This window comes from Eschrichtius robustus, chromosome 13, assembly GCF_028021215.1.
Source record: "Eschrichtius robustus isolate mEscRob2 chromosome 13, mEscRob2.pri, whole genome shotgun sequence".
Lineage (NCBI taxonomy): Eukaryota > Metazoa > Chordata > Mammalia > Artiodactyla > Eschrichtiidae > Eschrichtius > Eschrichtius robustus.
In genome coordinates, this window is record NC_090836.1 from 22,447,029 (window position 1) to 22,467,015 (window position 19,987).

A 19,987-nucleotide genomic window follows, 5' to 3' on the forward strand; every position below is an offset into this window, starting at 1 on the left:
AAAATGATGGAGAAGTTCCCAGCCCAGTGGGGTATCATTAATTGCAATACAGAAGACAAGTTGCCAGGTTAGAGGAAGGAGATGGAAAGGCATGGTGCACTGGTTTGCAGACATGGTAAAACTGGCTGCCAGGAAGTCATACCTTTTTAAATTTCAATCAACCATGGAAAATAAAGAACAAAAGCCTGGAGAGAGGTTGGAGCCCTGGCTGCATATTTGGCAATAATCTACATAAAGTGGTGTTAAAGAGAAGGGCAGAGGGAAGAGACAAGGAGTCTATGATAAAATCAGAACCTCTGATCCAGGGGTTGGGAGAAGGACTAGGGCCTTGTGATAAGACCCAGAGAACGTGCAATCGGAGCTAGAAGAAAAGGTCAGCAGGAAGTTCATGATGAGATTGAGACAAACATTTCAACTTGGTGATGAAGGTTATTGTGATATTTTAAGGAATTTACAGGTTACAGGCTTTTTGATAACTGTGAAAAGCCAGAGAGAATTTTGACATTGAAGGGAAAGCTCAGAGGAGCAGAAATAGGGGTGAAGTGATGCGCTTCTTTTGCCGTTCATGTTTTTTGTTGTTATAATAGGGGGGACAGGATCATGTCTTAGAATGAGGCTCAGTCTACCGACAGATTTTTCCAAAGAACCCATGTTTCGGAGGTAGCGTGCTGACATAATAGTTATTACGATTGTGAAGAAAAAGGCTTCGAGGAAGCAGTGTAAAGGCAAGACCATGAGACACAGGAAGATCTTCAAAGGTACTATCTTTCTTCCTCTGTGGGACTCACCCTTCTATATAATAACTCTCTTCCCCAAATCCCCCAATTATTGCACAACATCTTTCTGGCGCCATGTCAATCTTGTGTTCCTCCATCTAATCTAGACGTATAAAGAGAAGACTCTTCTTTTTGTGTCATTTCCTTCCAGCAAGTCCCTCCCCAGCACTGTGCAATCTGGTATCTGCCCTTACCTTCCTGGAAACTCCTCTCTAAAAACTCCAAAACCTCCTAAACGAGGAATTCAAAGGCTCTGCTTCAGTTCATGTTACTGCTTTGACACAGTTGACAATCAATTCTTTTGTTCCCAGGGGTATTTTCTCCCCTCGCTTCCACGTGCCACACGTGCCTGGTTGTCCTCACACCATTCGGACTGGAAAGGTTTTGTGAGTGTGTGATCGCCTTTCTCTTTCAACTTTTCAGTGCTGATGTTTTCCATGTGAACTCCCATCATCTCCTCCTCTCACCTGGAAGCCTTCCTCCACACTCCAGCTTTTTCTATGTCATACGGGCTGAGGATTCCCCAATACTGTCTCCTTCTCTGAGGCTCAGACCCACATGTTGACCTCTGTGCTGAGTGTATCCCACTGGGCTGTTCAGTACATACCTCAATTTCAGTACTTCCAAAGCCAAATTCAGTATATGCCTATGTAAAATTGTTTTTCTTCTTCTATTCTCAAACTCAACTGTTGGTACTGCCGTCCACCCAGGCACCCACGCTCTCTCATATCCATTCCAAACCAAACCATTGAGATTTAAAAATTCTATCTCCCCAATATTTCTTAACTTTGCCCTGTAATCCTGAATACTGCCACCACTACCTCTCCCGGATCAAGGTTTTGTTACCTCTCACGGACTCTGGCAATAACCTTCTACCTAGTTACTATGGTAATAACCTTCTACCTAGTTACTCTGCCTCCAATATTGTCCCCTGATGAACAACTTCCCATAGCTGCCACAGTGCTCGAAAATAAAAATTAGACCCTGCATCCTCTACTTAAAATTCTTTAATTGTTCGCCATCCTCTATAAGTCCATAGGATGAAGTCCAAGCTTTCTAATATAAAAGGCCACATATGATCTGGCCAATCTCTTTTGCTGGCATTGCCCTGCTCTGAAACTTATACTCCACAAACACTGAGCTGTTTACAGGAAATGAAGATTCTACTCATGCTGTTCACCCCTCCACGCCTTTCCTTCTGCTGGCCACTCTGCTTCTGCCCACTTGGATATGGCTCTCTCCCTTCCATCTTTTTTTGGCTGTGCCATGTGGCATGCAGGATATTAGTTCCCCGACCAGGGATCGAACCCGTGCCTCCTGCATTGGCAGCGTGGAGTCTTAACCACTGGACTACCAGGAAAGTCCCTCCCTTCCATCTTTTACCATCAGCTCCATCACCATTTCTTCTAAGAAACCTTTCTTGACTCCTCCTCGGCTGCCCCCTACCACAACCCAACGAGATGTTAACAACCCGTAAACTTCTCCATCATTTCCCTTAATGCATTAGATAGCACTGATATTTATTGTGTCTGTATTCCACAACAGATTGTGGACACCCCAAAGGGCATGTCTAATTTGTGTTTGTTTCCTCGGAATAGAGATCATGATCACAGGTTAATATCTGGCATACTCCCACCTGTTGGAGGGATGTTGGAAAGGCTTGGAAGAACCATTCGGGGAAATGAGACAGTTGATAAAAGGCGAACCAAGGAAGGAAGGGGATTTATTGCAGGTCCAGTTTAAGTTATATAGAATAAACATCGTAATGAGGCCCTTATGTTTGTTTAGTGACTTTTATCAAAAAGATTCTTCAGCTTGACATGGAAAAATAGATGGTGAGTATCACCAGGAGCTGGTGATTATTCAAGGATGGGGAAGGATCCTAGGGCGACTAAGCCAGCTACAGAGACGACTAAAGCCAGAAAGGGCTAAGGTCTATGAAGCAGAGGGTAGAGCCAAAGGAAATAATGAGGACAAAGAGAAGGTTGGGTGGGCCTGAGAGAGCTAACGATAGAAGAATAGGAGGACAGGGTGTGAGAGAGAGAGGGAGGGAGGGAGAGAGTGACAGAAACTGAGAGAAAGCACAATTCAGAATCAAAAACAAAGCGCTGCCAGTGAGTAGAAGTTCAAGCTGCTGGGAAAATCATCTGTGGATTTATAACCTAGCAAAATAAAGTAAAAATCATTCCATTGTTTAATCAATATGTTACTGTGATTAAAAATCTGTTTGCCAGTTGGTGGAACCTTTTGGTATTTTGTAACACATACTATAGTCAGAGAATCATACAAATTGCAGAAATAATGACAAGTTAGCTTTGGGATATAATTCTTCTGCTTTTTCTGGAAGCAGAGTATCCCAGTCCAACGCTGTTATATAATCTGGATTTTGTCCAGCTTTCGTTTTGAAATAATTTTTCCCAAAGCATGGCAAACAAAAATCATTCTAGTCCCTCCTTTCTACTGGGCAGTTTCTTTCTCTATTATTTTAGTATCTTGAGAACACTTACCACAGATGAAGCAGGTTGTCTTTAGAATTTCTTCTTTTTTCTGTTTTTCACTTCTGAGATCCGCAAAAGTATCAATGATAACCCCAAAAATCAAGTTAAGAACGATAATGATGACAATGAAATAAAAAAGAAGGTCATACACCACTCGGGCAGCAAACAAGGGCTCCTGAAATAAAAAACATTAAAAAAAACCCCATTGTGTATATATACATATATACACATTTTCGAGGCATGTTGATTTAGCATATTGTCTAGCAGAAAGTATATATTCAATCATTGTTTGCTAAATATGAATAGTATTCCAAGTTGGAAAAATAAGACCCACTTTCTATCTTCATTTTCTTTAAGTGTTGTGAGGAAAACTTTCCAGTCTGTTCCCAGACCCCTTCCATTCCCTAGGACTTGCACTTTTCCTCTCCAAGGGAGGGACTTACTGTGTATTAAAAACCACTTTACGTGTCATTGTGCTAAATGCATTTTGGTGCAGTGGGCCCCTATCCCAGAAGCTGCACAAAAGGTAGACAAATACCAGTCCCAAAGGTCAGAGATTAGAGACTTGAGGACGATCTAATGATCCGTCCATTTCTGGAGTCGATTTTGTTCTTGGCCTTATAGAGTTAAGTACATTCAACTCAGGCTTATTTCTACTTGACAAACGGTATTAAAATACACATTAGAGATCAGATAGCCTAGATGTTTCATAGATGAGGAAACATGAGATGAACGGACAATGTGATCCGGCTGGCCTGTTGGAGGACTGAGATTATTCAAGCTCCCAGGGTGGCACTTGAGACGTTGTAGCCAATGAGAAATTTTTCAGCCTTGCCATTGGAATATACGAAATCCTGTTAGAATTTGTTCAGATTTGATATTCCTCGTGGATAAATAATAGAGGCTGTTCCTATTCAGAGGCAAAGAGTAAATCTTCATGCCTGAGAAACCTGAGAGACAAAAGGCAGCCTGGTTTCTGTGATTTATGTAACAATCAACTCCTCCATAAAGACTATAGTCGCAATATACAGTTCAAAGGTGGGCAGAGTTCGTGACCCTACTGACATACATAGATTTCTAGGACATCAGCTGTTTCTATGTAATCCCAGTATACAATGAATTGGTTTCAATGGCCACCGTGATACTGTTAAAGCAAACAACATAACATACAGTACCCTGAAAACAAAAACCATATTGTAAATGCTGCTAAGAAAGGTTAAAACAAGATCATGTGCTTCTTGAAAAACCATTTTTCTCCAGCTTTTACATCTTTTGAGGGTCTTCTCAGCACATCTCCCACGCCGCCGCCGTTCCTGAGGCCCTGGTTCAGGACAGTCACAATGCACATAAGGAGGGTGTCACACGTCCTTTCAATTCCATCTTCATACTCCTCAGCAGCTACAAAAACAAACAAGTCAAACAGTACAGCAACCTCGTGCTTTTAAAGCACACTCTTATGTACTGTCAAAGATCTATTTCTTTATAACTGTGTCAGGACACAGTTTTTTGAAGGGATATAACACGTATTTTCTATGCAGCAGCCTGTGAAGCCCATGACTGACACAGACTCATAAAGCACGCATAGAATATCCCCAAATCATTTTTTCTTCCATCGGTGGAAAATGACAGACTGAAAAGGACAGAATATAAGAAAGGTAATATTCATTGCGCGTTGTCGTGATGTGGGGAGATTTCAGTAAGACCTTCTGAAAAGACAGTCAACTCACCCAGGAAGCAAAAGTATTGCGGGGGGAAAGAGCTTGTACAAGGAAGCTAGGTGAACCCAGCTTTAAATTCTACTCTGTTCCAGAACTGGGACTTGGGCAAGTTACTTAATCTCAACGTCCTCATCTGTAAAATGCGGAGGTCTGTTTAAGGATTAAGCCCTTCAGAGTGTTATTTAAGGATTATGTTTAAGGTATGTAAAACACTTTGTACAGAGATTGGCATACCCACAGTAAGTTAAGTGCTCACAAATTGGGGCAAATACTATTTCATTTCTTTAGTAAGTGTCTAAGCTTTCTGAATGACCAGCATGGAGCTACAGATAAGAAGCATGATGCATTTATGTGAACAGTTTATTTCATGTAAATAATTTATTTTATGTGAATGTGTTTATGTGAAAATATTTAGGGACAAACGGAGAGAGATAAAAAAATATAATGTGACAGAAAAATTCCTAGTCTTATTTTGTTTAAAGATAAAGTTACCAAATATGGTAGTAATCTCTCAGTCATTTAAAATAATAAAAAATTCACACCAAATTGGATACTAGAATCAGGCTTTCCTAAATTAAGTAAACAGAAATGTACTTTTCTTGTTACAAGATTAAAGAACCATAGTGGCACTGAATTTTGGAATGGTGTAGCCAGTCTGCATGTCATGGCGTGAATGTAAAAACAACAACCACTGGGGCTTCCCTTGTGGTGCAGTGGTTGAGAATCTGCCTGCCAATGCAGGGCACACGGGTTCGAGCCCCGGTCTGGGAAGATCCCACATGCCGCGGAGCAACTAGGCCCGTGAGCCACAACTACTGAGCCTGCGCGTCTGGAGCCTGTGCTCCGCAACAAGAGAGGCCACGATAGTGAGAGGCCCGAGCACCGCGATGAAGAGTAGCCCCCGCTCGCCGCAACTAGAGAAAGCCCTCGCACAGAAAACGAAGACCCAACACAGCCAAAAATAAATAAATAAATAAATAAATAATAATAAAACAAAAAACAACCACCACCAAAGGAAAAAGAAAAAGAATCCTTCTACTGATAATTTTGTGTACCTGATCCACTACAAATAGCCTGTCTGGTACTTTGTCATGAAAAGGTTGATTTTCTTCTTGTAAGCTGACTTTAACATCACATGGACGAGGGATCTGGCATTTTCCCTTTATTCAGAGCTACTTCCTTCTAAAACATGCTTCTCAAGAGGAGGGCGGAAGTCAGAGATGGGCAAGCATCAAATGCAGCATCAAAGATATCAGCAGAGTCTGTGCTGGACCACTTACCATAGAGGTGAGCACCAAGGCACATTCTGACTTAGAAAGTAGAAGAAATAAAGCCGCTTTTGGAGACAGGAGAAACGAGGAAGAAGTAAAGCTTGTGGTGCCAGCAGTCAGAACAGCAGAAGAGGCAAGAAAGGCAGAGAAGACAGTGAGAAAGCTCAGTCTGCAAAGTGCTTGGTTAGGTCCCCGACACCTGGTGGTGGTGATGGCTAGGAAGAATGTGAAGAAAATCGTTAGAAATGTGTAAGAGAGTTAAAGGAATTTTTGAAGAGAAATATGGTTTGCCAGCAATGCAGTCACGTGCAGTATGTCTATATACTACTTTGCCATGGTCAGACTTTTGATCAATCTTTTCTATCTAGTGGCAGGATCTGCATTCATTTATTTAATCAGCAACTACCTGGTCCTGTGACACCAATGTTTACTAAAGACTTATTAAGTGCCAGATTAATCAGTTTATGGAAGCTACAGGAAAGTGCTCCCATCTCTCCCCAATAATTCAGAAGTGAGGTTGTTTGCTCTTTCATAAGAGGTGAGCTAGTAAAATCCACACAGAATTCACATGATTAGCCATTGTGCAATAAAATAGATTGGCTGCAAATACATAAAACGGATTGGCTTTCTGTGTGACATGTAAACAGGGGGAGAGTGCCCAGGTCAGGGTCAATGCCAGCCATAGTCAAGTCCACTCACTCCATAACTAGTGCTTGGGCATGCCAGTTTTACACAGTAGCCTCTAGGAGCTTGGTTAATAACGTTTTACCTTTGTGAGACGGATCTACTCATAATATGTTAAGCCAAGTTCCCAGGCCTTCAGGCTGAGAGCCAGGCCCTGAGTCACGATGGATTCACCTAAATAAGTGCCATCTTGTGGAGACCTACCTACATAACCAGCTTTCCCCATTCCAAACCTGCTTCATTTCAATATATCAAGAGCCCTTGCGTGAGGTGCTAGAAATACAAGTGGGAAGATGAAAGTGCTGCAGCCCCCAGGAAGCTTATGGTCCCCTAGGAAATGTGGGTAGCAGATGAACAAAGGCAGTGCAGTACCATGGGTACCGAGGAGGCAGGATGGATGAGCACCTCATGGGCTGGGGTGTCGGGGACAGCATCCTAAAGGAGGGGGCACCTGGGTTGAACACTGAAAGAGGGCATGGTTGGCCAGTGAGATCAGCGAAGACATTCCAGGCACATAAAAATGGGATGAGCCAAGGCAAACAGGCATGAAAAAACATCTGGAGCATCTGGGGAACGGCAGGTGAATTGGGATGCCAGGGCCTCTGGGGTATGCAGATGAGTGCAGGAGCTGTAAGAAGAGAAGTAGGTAGGGGCCAGATTATGGAGAGAATCATACACCAAGCTGAAGAGTTTAAACTTTATCCTGAAAGCTATGGGGAGTCACCGGAGAATTTTAAACAGAAGAAAGGTGATTTAGCATCTAGTTGGCAAAGCAGTATGAGATAAAACATGAACTTAAATAACAAGACAAATTAACGCACGATAAAAGCCACAAGAGCGGTGCAAAGAGATCAGAATAGAGAGAGAACTTTTAATACTGATGATAATGAGTGGGGAGTCCCTCTAATTAATGCGGACTCTGAGTTTGCCTTGAATATTCAATGGACTAAGACAGCAGTAGATAGGCATTTCACATGGCACGGGCAGAGAGCCCCAGAGTTTAAAAAATTGCTTATATGATGAAGAGCCAATAATACCAGTATGCAGAGGGGTGTAAGATATGGCTGGAGATAAACTGGCAGCTCTCTGAAAAGCTCTAGGGAGTTTGGATTTTAGTTGGGAGGTAATGGAGTATTGTGGACATCTTGAGTTGGGGGTAGGGAAGGACATATTCAAAGCAGTGATTTCTGACAAGTAGCCTAGTGGTGATATAGTGGGTAAATTGAGGAGGAGAGAATAACTGGAGGTAGAAAGACCACTTAGGAGGCAGTTGCAATAATTCAGGCATGATGTGCTATGCGCCTCAAACAGAGTAATGGCTGTGAGAATGGAAAGGATGAAAGATAGGGAGCTGGCGGGACTTGGTATGAAGGAGACGGCAACGTGAAGTATCAGACTGGAGCTTCCAGCCAGCGGTGACCTGGGAAAGGATGGTCTCACTAAACCACAGAAACAGACCATTTGGAAGGAAGAACTGGATGCCGGGGCTTTGATGAAGACAAGGAAGGAATCTCAGATGATTTTTATGTTTATCGGACAAGAAAACTTTTAAAAGGCTAGAGAGGACAAGAGCTGGGCGAGTACTGTGATCCAAAATTAAGGAAGACAATAATTTAAAGATGAAGAGAGTATCAAAAAAACATCAAAATTACAGAAGGGTCAAAGGCAATGAGAAACAAAAAAGGTCACTGGATTTAACAATTAGGTCATCAGGAAAAGCATAGGAAGATGTCATAGGAAGATGGCAAATAGTTTAAGAGAAGATGGTTGATTCAGAAATTGAAGGAGAGAGTGTAGGTCAATTGTTTTATAGAAAAATTTAGTACTGAAAGGAAGGAGATTAATAGGATATTAGTTTGGGGGGGATAAGAGAATGCAGAAGAAGGTTCAATTAGGACCCAAGAGTGTATATAAGAAGAAAGAGAACAGATGGTGGCAAGGAAAAGATTTCAGGTGCAAGAACAATGATCTAGCTAATGGTGGCAAAGGGGTAATGATGAAAACAGAGGTGGTTATTAAAGAAGTGAGAGGACACGTCCTTGTTGTTTACATGCATAAAGGAAGAATTAGTGGAAATAGACTTTAATGTGGAGACATTTTAAAAGAACTAAGTATATTCATGTAAAGAACTTAGAACATTGCTTGGCATATATTTAGGGTGTAATAAATTCCAAGTATCATAATTAGCATTATTATTGATGGATGGCTGTCAAATCTCATGCAAAGTTATAGTTTTAATATAACCAACAAATTCTACACTTAAACAATATGAGGTTAAATTATCCTCATTTTCAGTTTAGGAGTATTAGAAAGGATTTTTTCTTAATTCATGATAGGGATGTTTCATATGAGGAAAGGAATAAAAATATATTCTATTGACTCTAAAATACTTCCCCCTGATTTGAGATGTTAGTCTATAAATTTTTCTGGACATGCATGAATAAAAGTATTTATTAACGCCATTTTTTTCTGCTTTAACAATTAAGTTATTCCTTTTTTTAATGGTTTCTTAGAAGCAATAGATTGTCATTGAGACATATTTGAAACTCTGAGTACAACTGAGAACCTCTTGTTTCTTGGCCTTAACCTTTAATCACAATCACCTCAATATGGAATTGCTGATTTTAAAAAACTTTAGGAAAAAAAAATTTAAAACACGGGGCACCCAGTAGGAAGCCAAAGGTAGAGTGACATAAAGACTGACCGGTTCTGCTATACATCAATCTTTTTTATTAAAGTAAAATACCAAACTATATTCAATTTGAATAACTCATAAATGTCGGACATCTGTAAACCTCTTTTTTCCTGTACATTCAAATGATTTTTACTTAGAAAATAATTGCAAATAATTTTTTTGCCTCAAAAAAACCATACTTCTCTAGAAAATCAGTTTTGGGGTTTTTTTTTAGGAGAACATTTTTGTCTAGGAAGTCAGGGAGGTCTGCAGCAAATGAAATAAAAGATTTCTGTTTTTTTGTTCAACGGCAGTCAGTTGCCAGTTGCCAGGAGAATCCGCTGCCTCTGGGAGGATGGCTCTACCCGCACCTATGGCGCCTCCTCAGGAGCTGGCCGCTCAGCCTCCCACTCCCCGAGGCTTGTTATCACGCTACTGCGCGTGTCTGGGCCTTTTGTAATGTGGACCTGCTGTCCACTAGGTAACAAACCAAGGCCTTCACAAATGCACGCTAGGGCTTGCAAATTCAAATTTCACCCTGGTCTTAGACATAGCAAAGTTATTTTTACATCTAAGTGACACACGCTGCCCCACAAACACCAGGTTCTGGCTTTCGTTCTACTTTTGCAGTTAGATACACGTGGCCATGATTTAAAGGTGGCAGGGGCTACAAGGTCAGATCCACAGAGTTTTCAATCAAATGGATTTTATCACTTACCATGTCAAATGTAAGAAGGTCACAGAAGAAAGAGCATATTAATACAGGCTTGCCTGTAGTTTTTAATACTGATTTACAAATCATCCCTAATCGTGAAAAGCTACTGCCACCATCTCTGGATCCCACCAGCGTCTCTGTCACACCCCCCGTGCTGAAATCCCTCCAGGATTCTTTCCTCCTTACTCTGGGAGCTTCCCCTGCAAAATCATACCCACAGCTCCCAGTTCAGGTCGAGCCTAAAAAAAAAATGCAGACTTTGCCCCTGGGGCAATACACCTGGAAGAATTGTCCCCTTTTGTCCACAGGGAAAAGGGAAGTTCTGTTCTTTGCGTAATGTATTAGGTGAAAATGACGGGTGATAGCAGTATTATGGGAAGTCTTTAATGCGTTTGCATTCGGAGGTATAACCCAATACCCAAACAGACTTTGTGACAGAACAGACTTTCTCAGCCTCAACACTGTAGACATTTGGGGCTGGATAATTCTTGGTTGGGGGGGCGTTGTCCTCTGCATTGTGAGATGTTTAGATGCTAGTAAAACTCCTCCCAGAATTATGACAACCAAAAATGTCTCCAGACATTGCCAAATGTCCTCAGGGCAGGGGAAGAGGGGAGAGAATCAACTCCAGTTGATAAATACATAATAGAGAAGATTTACTTTTTTTGAAGAAACTGCCTTCAGAAGACAATACGCATAAAGAACATCTATCCAAGCATTCTATGGGGAAGGCAATATTAGGCAGAATTTTAACCATCTCTAAATTTTGGTTAGGAAAGAAATAATTTATAGAGATTAATCCTTTAATTAGGAGGCAATAAGATTTAGAAGGTTGGAGCACAGGCCTTGGAATCAGAGATCTAGATTGATTTACTAGCTGTGAACTTAATGTCTCTGTCCTTCAGTGTTTTTACCTATAATATGAGGATACTTAGTAGCATCTATCTATTCTTGGACATGCTTCAGGGTCTTCACTCATGCTGTTCTCTGTGCCCAGAACGGCTCCTTCTTTCTCTTGGCCTTTCAGCCTCCAAGTCTCAGTTTAAATAAACTTCCCCAGAAGGGCCTCTCTGTTAATCTACAGCTAGGCTCTCTTGTGATTACCTATCATAGCACCATTTGCAGTACCGTATTTTGTAACTTTTTATGCTTCCCTCACTATTTTATAGTTTCATAATGTCCAGGATTATTTTTTTATTCAACACTGTCTTGAATATGGTAGCTGGCCCATAGTAGAGGCTCAACAAATATTGCTGTATGAATGAATGAATGAATGAATACACAGAGTTTTTATAATTATTAATATCATCATCGTCATCATCATCATCATTGAGGATTTGTACTGATCTGACTTAACTAAATTCCTATTTCACAAAAACACTCACTTCATTCTGTTAAATGCTAAGATCAAAATGTCACAATGAGTAAGACCGTATGAAACAATTACACTAGAATACCTGGTTGAGCATCTACAACAATGCCTGGGAAATTGCATAAAGCCTAAGCTTTGCAGACTTGCACAGAGTTGGGCGGCAACCTCCTGGGATGTGTCCATACATGTATGACCTAGAGGATCTCATTCTCGGAGAGGGGGCTTCAGCAGCTCCCTCACTGTCCCTTCGGGCTTCTGGATGCCGAGGGCTGGCTGAGCGCTGCTGGCTCAGCTGCTGTGCTGGGCCCCTGGCTCAGCCGCCTTTAGAGACTCTGGCGGGAGGAACACTAGCTTTGTTCTTGGTTCACTGGCAAACCAATATTTTGCTCTTAAAATCAAACCACTGTTAACAGTGTATTTGGTTTTTAAAAAAAGGAAATAATTTTTAGAAGAGCAAGGCAGAAATAGGGTTACTCTACTTGGGACCATGTTGTTATAAAATGCTCATGCTAACAAGAAAGTAAATTTTTTAACATACTCTTTTTCATGCTCTGTCACGGAGAAAGAATGTTGAATTAAAAAAGCGATAAGTACTTATAACAATAAGTTGATGTTCAAGGTGGCCGGCAGATCCTAAGAGCTATTTAATTCTAGCCAGCTACTTAAACTATGTCTGAGTTTTTGAAATAGCTCTCTGTGATTTTTTTGCATTGCGGAAAATTGGGAAGAAGAGTGAAACATCTGCAGATCTGAATTTGAGGTTATGACAAATTCTGCAAACCGCTGACAAACGAGATTGATCTGCTCCCCCAGATAAGATACGTCATTAAAGGGATAGTGTGGGAAGGAGTCAGGATCAAGAGAAGCCAGTATGGGTTCAGACGAACCTCACATTCGGAATATTGGCAGACATTATGTATCTGGGCTTTGGCAAGGAGGCTTTGAGAAGGAGCCTCATGAGATGTTTTTTAAAAGAAGGAGGAACATGGGATAAATGGTAGTTTATTTAAGGCAGATTTCTTTGTGGGTGAATAATGCACAAAACATGACTATGTTAATCTGAAAGCATGTTTCTGGTGGCCACACGCCAAAGGACTCTGTCCTTAGCACTGTCCCCATGCAGCATTTCTAGCACCTTTAATGAAAATCTTTTGAGGTTGGCAAAATTTTTTTTCTGTTAAGAGCCAGATGGTAAATATTTTAGGCTTTGTGGGTCACATACAGTCTCCATTGCATCTTTTTCATTAAAGAAAAAAAAAAACTTAAAAAAAAGCTGCAACCATTCTTAGCCCGAGGGGAGTACAGAAACAGGTGACAGTTCCTATTTCCCCACGGCCCAAGTTTGCCAACCCGTGTTCTAGAGCTTATCAAACTTGAGGATGACATGAGAGAGAATGAATATTCTGCTTAATAGGATCAGGACCCATAAAGATACCATGAGCCTCATGGCACGTGAGCACTGGAAGGGACCTGAAACCTAGAGATCATCTGGTCAAGAAGCCCCTCCTCTATTCACAGGACAAACTGGGACAGCCTGGGATTATGGGTTGGCAGAAATATATAGACATAAATGCATGGTTTTATACTTGAAATCCCAAACTCCCAATTATGTGAGCACAGAATAGGCATTTATGGCTTGACAGCTGAACCAGTGAAGAATGGCGTTTTAGCCAAGAGTCAGTCAAATATGGGTCAAGAGTGTGGTGCGACTGCAAATTGCACGATCCTAAACATGATGACACCGCTCAACTTCTTGCCTTGGAGTGTTACGTGAAGAGTCATCGCTGTAATATGTGAGGAAGCTGAAGAAATTGGAGGTATATAAGCCAGAGGATGCATGTAACGGGATTTTAGAAACTTCAGAGCACAGTTAAGCTACACGAGTAGAGAAGGAGCTGGTTTGTGGTTTATAGGCCTGAACTGGGTACCCAGGAGGTCAGGGGGGAAAGAAGTCTGAGTGGCAGCTGTTTACAGTGCCTGAGCTGCTGGGACGTGGAAATGGAACATACACATGTGTTTAATTCTCCCTTTAGGTCATAGAGCATGAAACATTTAGTCAGTAGAAGAGACTGTCCATTTTTGTTGGACTTCAAGCAACAGTCCAACATCTTAAGGCAAAAGGCAACTTGGGGAAAAAAGGCTCTATCATTATGACCAAACAATGTGCTTCCAGATGGAAGTGGGGAAATCCATCCTTACGCTGTGCTTAACTCTTGCTTCCCTCACTTTCTCTGAGTCTGATTTTGCCCTTTGTAGACATAACAGAGACTAAATCTATTCCTTTTTTATATACAGAACTCTTGAAATATCTAAATGCTCCCTAAATCTTTGCTGCTTCTGGAAACAGATCACTAATTCCTTCTACAGTTCATTAAATTTCACACATGCCATCGTTTCCAAATTCCTGCCACATCCTTCGAGAACAGTTTAGAGTTTAAAAAATTCTTTTTATATGCATGGTTCCATTTGTTCCTTTGGAGGCAGGGAAAGTATCATATGCCTTATCTATCTATCTACCTACCTACCTATGTACCTAGATAGATCTCCCTCTCTCCCTCCCTTCCTTCCTTCCTTCCTCCCTTTCAGGACAAGCCATCTGAACAAAGTCCAGGAAATTTGCATAGCATATGCAAGACATAGACCTAGAAAGTGGCAGGTCAGGGATTATAACCAAGCCTTTTGAGTTCTAAACCCATGCTTTTCCATTCTTTGTTAAAGGATGGATTCTTCTGTTAAAGGCAATATATTCTTAGTTAAACGCTATACAGTGGAAAGGGTCTTGCTTAGTGTGGTATGCTTTTGCAATATGGTAACAGAATTTTTAGCAGCACGTACCACAGGGTAAATTTGAAAAATTCTCATGATTAGAAATAACGTAAGGAACAGGGTGAGGATACAAAATGACGGATATGAGAATCCTTTCTCTAGCTTGAAACTTTTAGGTTCTTTTACCCTCCATTCTTCTATTTCAACTCACCATGAAATGTTTAGAGCAACTCTCTAACCTATAATAACTTTAATCAAATAAACATAACTTCAGAAGTATCGAGTTCATGCTGTCCTGGAGACCTTTTTACAGACCTGTATTTGAAGTTGGTATTGTGGGTGAGCAGTTTTCCTTTTCACATGTTCCCAGGATTGAAGCGAAAGTCATAGCAGAAACTGCATTGCTACCTGAGAACACACAATGGAGACATGGTATAGAGACAAATATGCAAGTGACAAGAAATGAGCAGACAAATTACAAAGGCACATAAATAAAAGGTGCTATTACTCCAAATTAGCTGTGTTCCTAAAGTTTTTAGTTAAGTTAGTGTGGAACTCCGAACACAGTTTTGCCTACTGAATCAATTTTGTAAATAGAGAATAGGTTCATGGGCCAACCCACTAAAAGCCTTTTCTATCTTTCTAAAGTGGCTGAGATAAACTACTAGTAATACTGCAGGCCCTAACCACCATGTGTAACAATGTTCCCATGGCCAAATGCATTCAGGGCTCTGGCTTGGAAATGCCAGAAACATGTTCCCCCAGCGTAGCTGGTACCCCTGAGCTCTCAGCCACTGGTGCCCATGGCTGAGGTAGAGCGAGCAGGAGGTGGCATCTCTTAATGGTAAATGTGGGTTCCGGGGAACAGGACATCAAACATCTCAGGGAAGCAAGAATCTTCTGCCAGATCCTTGTTCAGAACCTTTTCTTCCTTAGTCCCCAGGGATCCATCTTTACCCCCTATCTCCCTGGTCCCGATAGAAAAGAAAATAGTAACCTTCTTATCTGTGTAAAACAAGTTTCATATAACAAATTTTGTTGTTAGTAACAAATACAACATGAAGAGGTTCGTTCCTCTCAAACCTGTTTTTCACACGGAGCCACCAAGGAAAGTCCAGAAGGTGGGGGGAGAAGATTAAGTTCATTTTTATATACTGAAGAAATATTCAAGTGCATTTCAGGGCAGCACCCACCAAGGTTAGCCTGATTGTTTGATGAGGTGAAGGCAGAAGTGGAGAATGGTGGCTGGAGTTAGGACGTGTGATGAGGAGAGGGACCAGGCCTGGAGTTGCCACCAACACAAGCCCTGGAGCTGAGAGAGCTCGGGTCCACGAGGAAGGGAAGCCGCAGACTTTACCTCCCCGCACCCTGACTGGGGCAGCATGGCAGAAAGGATGGGTATGTCACGGGTGTGGAGTGAGCGTCAAGTGGTCAGAGAGGCAGCGTTCCTGAGTGTTCCCCAGGAGCCATTCCCTTCATTAATATTTACTGACTTCGTGCTAGGCTCTGAGGAGTCAGAGTCAGGGCCTTGGAGAACCCACAATCAATTAGGGAATACAGACAGGTACAGACATAATTATAGTTGAATGGAGGGAGTGGGGTACACGTAAAGTGAGGTAGTGCGTTCAGAAAGGGAGAGGTGGATTCTAGAAAGGAAAAAACAAAGGTTTTTGGAGAAGGATCCATCTAGAGGAGACAGGATTTACACACAGGAAGATGAGGTAGAGGGTAAAGGGGGCAATTCCAGGTACAATCCTATGACAAAAGGTACAGAGGCCAGCAAAGGCACAGACAAGGCAGAGCTTCTAGGTTAATGATTTTAAACCAAGCATCCCACAGCCAGCCCAGGGCCCAGCAAAGTTTTCAAACCCGTAAGACACAGAATCAGAACTGTGGTAGGAATGAATGACTTGTACAAGCAGAAGAGAGGCTGAGCGGGGGGAAGCCACCTGAGAAGTTTCTGCCATTTTCTGGGGAGAGGAAATGAGGGTAGAAACAGGAGGGCAGCACTGAGGATGGGGAAGAGGGGGCAGCGGGAGAGACACTGGAACCTCCGCTTGTCAACACTACCTTCCCGCCAACTCCTTGGGCTTGTCTAAGACATGGATTCCCCTGAACACCGTCAAGTGCAGGCTCCTGCATCTACAGAGTCAGATTCCACTGGTGCCAGAGGTGGGATATGCATTGTCCTAAACTCCCAAGGCCATTTGCAAATTATTGGTCCTCTGCTCTCATATCCACCTGTGATGCTCCTGCCATTCAGCTCTGGAACCTCAACCTTCTCTCTTTGTTCACTGATTTCTTCACATTCACTGAAGAACTGTGTACTTCCACATTCCCAGTTTCACTTGCTCCCTAGATGTGTTATCTTTGATAATTTCACTCAACTTTGGGAGAAAACAGTTTTCAATAATTGAAAGAATAAACTTTATGCTACATATCCACAGACATAATATATAGTATTAGAAATTAAATTTAAAATGTTATGAAAACATGAGCGCTTCTTCCAGGGCATGGTACCACATACACTCTCTATGAAACAAAAACTCTCAGTCTATGAAGAACCAAGAGTTTAACTCTGTTAGCTGTTCTTGTATGCCAGATTTTTATAGTATTCACAAATGCTTTCTCTTGTTTAACAACTTTTTATATAAATATGTATAATAGTTTTAGTGAAGATCTTGACATTTTAGTTTTCGTGCTTCCTATTTTGTAAAAAACAGGAAAGAAGACTTTTTTTATATTTCTAAAGAAAATATATTCATAATATAATGATGTTAACTTACTTTTTTTTATTGGAGTATAGTTGCTTTACAATATTGTGTTAGTTTATACTGTACAGCAAAGTGAATCAGCTATACGTACACATATATCCCCTCTTTTTTGGATTTCCTTCTCATTTAGGTCACCGCAGAGTACGGGGTAGAGTTCCCTGTGCTATACAGTAGGTTCTCATTAGTTATCTATTTTATACATAGTATCAATAGTATATATATATATGTCAATCCCAATCTCCCAATTCATCCCCCACCCCCGTCCCCCTTGGTATCCATGTTTGTTCTAGACATCTGTGTCTCTATTTCTGCTTTGTAAATAAGATTACCTGTACCAATTTTTTCAGATTCCACATATATGCGTTAATATACAATATTTGTTTTTCTCTTTCTGACCTACTTCACTCTGTATGACAGTCTCTAGGTCCATCTATATCTCTACAAATGACCCAATTTCGTTCCTTTTTATGGCTGAGTAATAGTCTATTGTATATATGTACCACATCTTCTTTATCCATTCCTCTGGACACTAACTTACTTTTTAAATAACACAATTAAAATTATTTACTACAAGATTCATAAAACAATAACGACTGTACACATTTGAATTCAGAAATCCTGATGCTTCAGTGTCAGACTCACTCTGTACTGAATAACTCAATGTGATCATGCCTAGTAAATAATTAAGACAAAGAATTTTGAGAACAGATAGTTTATGATTCACAGATAGTTTAGTACATGTGGGGTTTTGGGGGTATTTATATACATGAGCTTTCCCTCCAAATATTTACACCTATAAAACTCTAGACAAAGTAACATTTAAGGGAGAAAAAGAAAGGCCATAACAGAAAATATACCATGTGTCTGTGAATAAAGACTACTACCTAGGTCTGAAATTCAGTCTCAAGTTTAATAACTTTCAATCTATGTATATGTTATTTCTATTCTGTGCCTTGATCACTTAGACTAAATAATAGATCTGAATGCCACTTAATTATCCCATATTCTAAAAGCACCACTAACTAAATCCTGCTTTTAAATTTGATGGTTTGAAGAAAGAGAGAGTCATTTTGTGGTTTCCCTTCTCTGCAATCCATAGGCCGTGGAATCACCCAGAGAAACTATCAGCAAAATGCAGAACTGCAATGTCCATCCAGCAAAACAGGAGAGGAGGAAAGAGAGTAAGAACAAAATTTAACCAAAACAACAAAATGTAGGAAAGGGGGAAAGAAGAAACCATTAGGGAGCATAATAAATAAAAAATCCAAAGTAAGATGGAAAGAATCACCCCTCATACCACAAGAATCACAGTGAGTATAAATGGGTGATGTCTAACCAGTCAGACAATAAAAATAAATATCACACAGAAATTCTGACAGCCACATATTCACGGACAGAGCCCCTTAATGACAATATTTTGAGCATTTTTTCTATAGCAAATTTTCTGACTATCTGATGGTTTCCAAATCAAAGCATTTATACTTTTCAACTATTCAAGTATAATATAATGTACTGTGAGCAAACATGTATGAAATAATGGTTGTGAATGATGCTGGAAGTTCTTGGGGGAGACATCCCCCAAGAGAAAGAATCCCAAAGCTATTACCCTGCACTGAAATTGTCAACTGTCCCCGGGAGTACAGTCAACACTGTTGAAACTTCTGTACTGAGACTGAGCTCAGGTGACGTTTCTTCTGTGAAGATTTTCCTATGCACACTGTCAGCTAACATACAGCGTAGGGGTATTTCACACTCGTGAGCTCTTAGTGAACAAGAAAATGTTTTCAAAGGAATGAAAGAAAACATTGCCTCCATCATCGTTCATCTGTGATCCTCTTAGCAAGAGATGTACCAGTCGGAGCCGCCATCAGAGCAAGCTCATTTAGTGGTAACAGCAATACCTGTAAGGGGAGTTCTGTTTTTCAGCCTATCCACCTCCATAGTGAAGTCATCCTTCAGAAAAAGGAATCCAATAATGGAAAACAGGTAGACAAGGATGAGGGCGAGGACTGCAGTTAGAATAATGGAGCGGCCATTCCGTGTGACACTTTTTATGACATTGAGCAGAGTCTCTTCTCTATATACTAAATCAAAAAGCTACAAAAACAAAGAGAACGAAAACAAGGAAAAAAATGCAATGAAGCAAAGGGTGAATAAATACAAAGGTAATCACAAATACAAATGCAGGCCATTTTAATTTGTCTGTGAAAGAATAACAGTAAAAATAACACCTTAAAAATGAACCAAAATATGTATTTCTTCTCCAGTTTGAATGTATTAATAAACTGTGTTTCAATAAAGATAACTCTAACACAATATATAATGTGCATCTGTTGGTTTCATAACCAACGTAATATCAATTTTTTAAGACATGGTAATAGCATAGCTTCAAATTTGAATTTAGAAAAATTGTAATACGATACATAACCAGCTTAGCTACTTATTCCCTATTTTTAGTCTTTCTGATATTCTGCAGTTGCTTCTAGAATATGTAAAATGGCTAACATGAGAATGCTGAATTAGGGAACTAAGTGATGAATAATTGAAGGATTCATTCAACGGATTGTTTAATCAAGGGATTAGAGGTGAAATGACATGAATTAAATTTTATGAGCCCACTAAAATAGAAAAGGTATGAAATTTAAAAATATTTGAGAAATGCAAACATCTTTCTTACTAAACAGGTAGATTGAGGGCAAAACCTATTACTTTAGTATATACTTTTGGAAACAGAAGTAT

At 40.6% G+C, this 19,987-nt stretch overlaps 1 protein-coding gene across 2 annotated transcripts in view; it reads right to left on the reverse strand.

Moving 5' to 3' along the window:
* ITPR2 (inositol 1,4,5-trisphosphate receptor type 2) overlaps positions 1-19,987 on the reverse strand; it is a 524,186-nt gene that overhangs the window by 64,125 nt on the left and 440,074 nt on the right. For both annotated transcript variants that reach the window (XM_068561342.1, XM_068561340.1), the window contains 4 exons: positions 19,150-19,345; positions 14,790-14,882; positions 4,542-4,672; positions 3,284-3,449 (listed from right to left, as the gene is read on the reverse strand). In XM_068561342.1, coding sequence (XP_068417443.1) covers positions 3,284-3,449; positions 4,542-4,672; positions 14,790-14,882; positions 19,150-19,345 — 586 coding nt within the window. The remainder of the gene's footprint in view (positions 1-3,283; positions 3,450-4,541; positions 4,673-14,789; positions 14,883-19,149; positions 19,346-19,987) is intronic.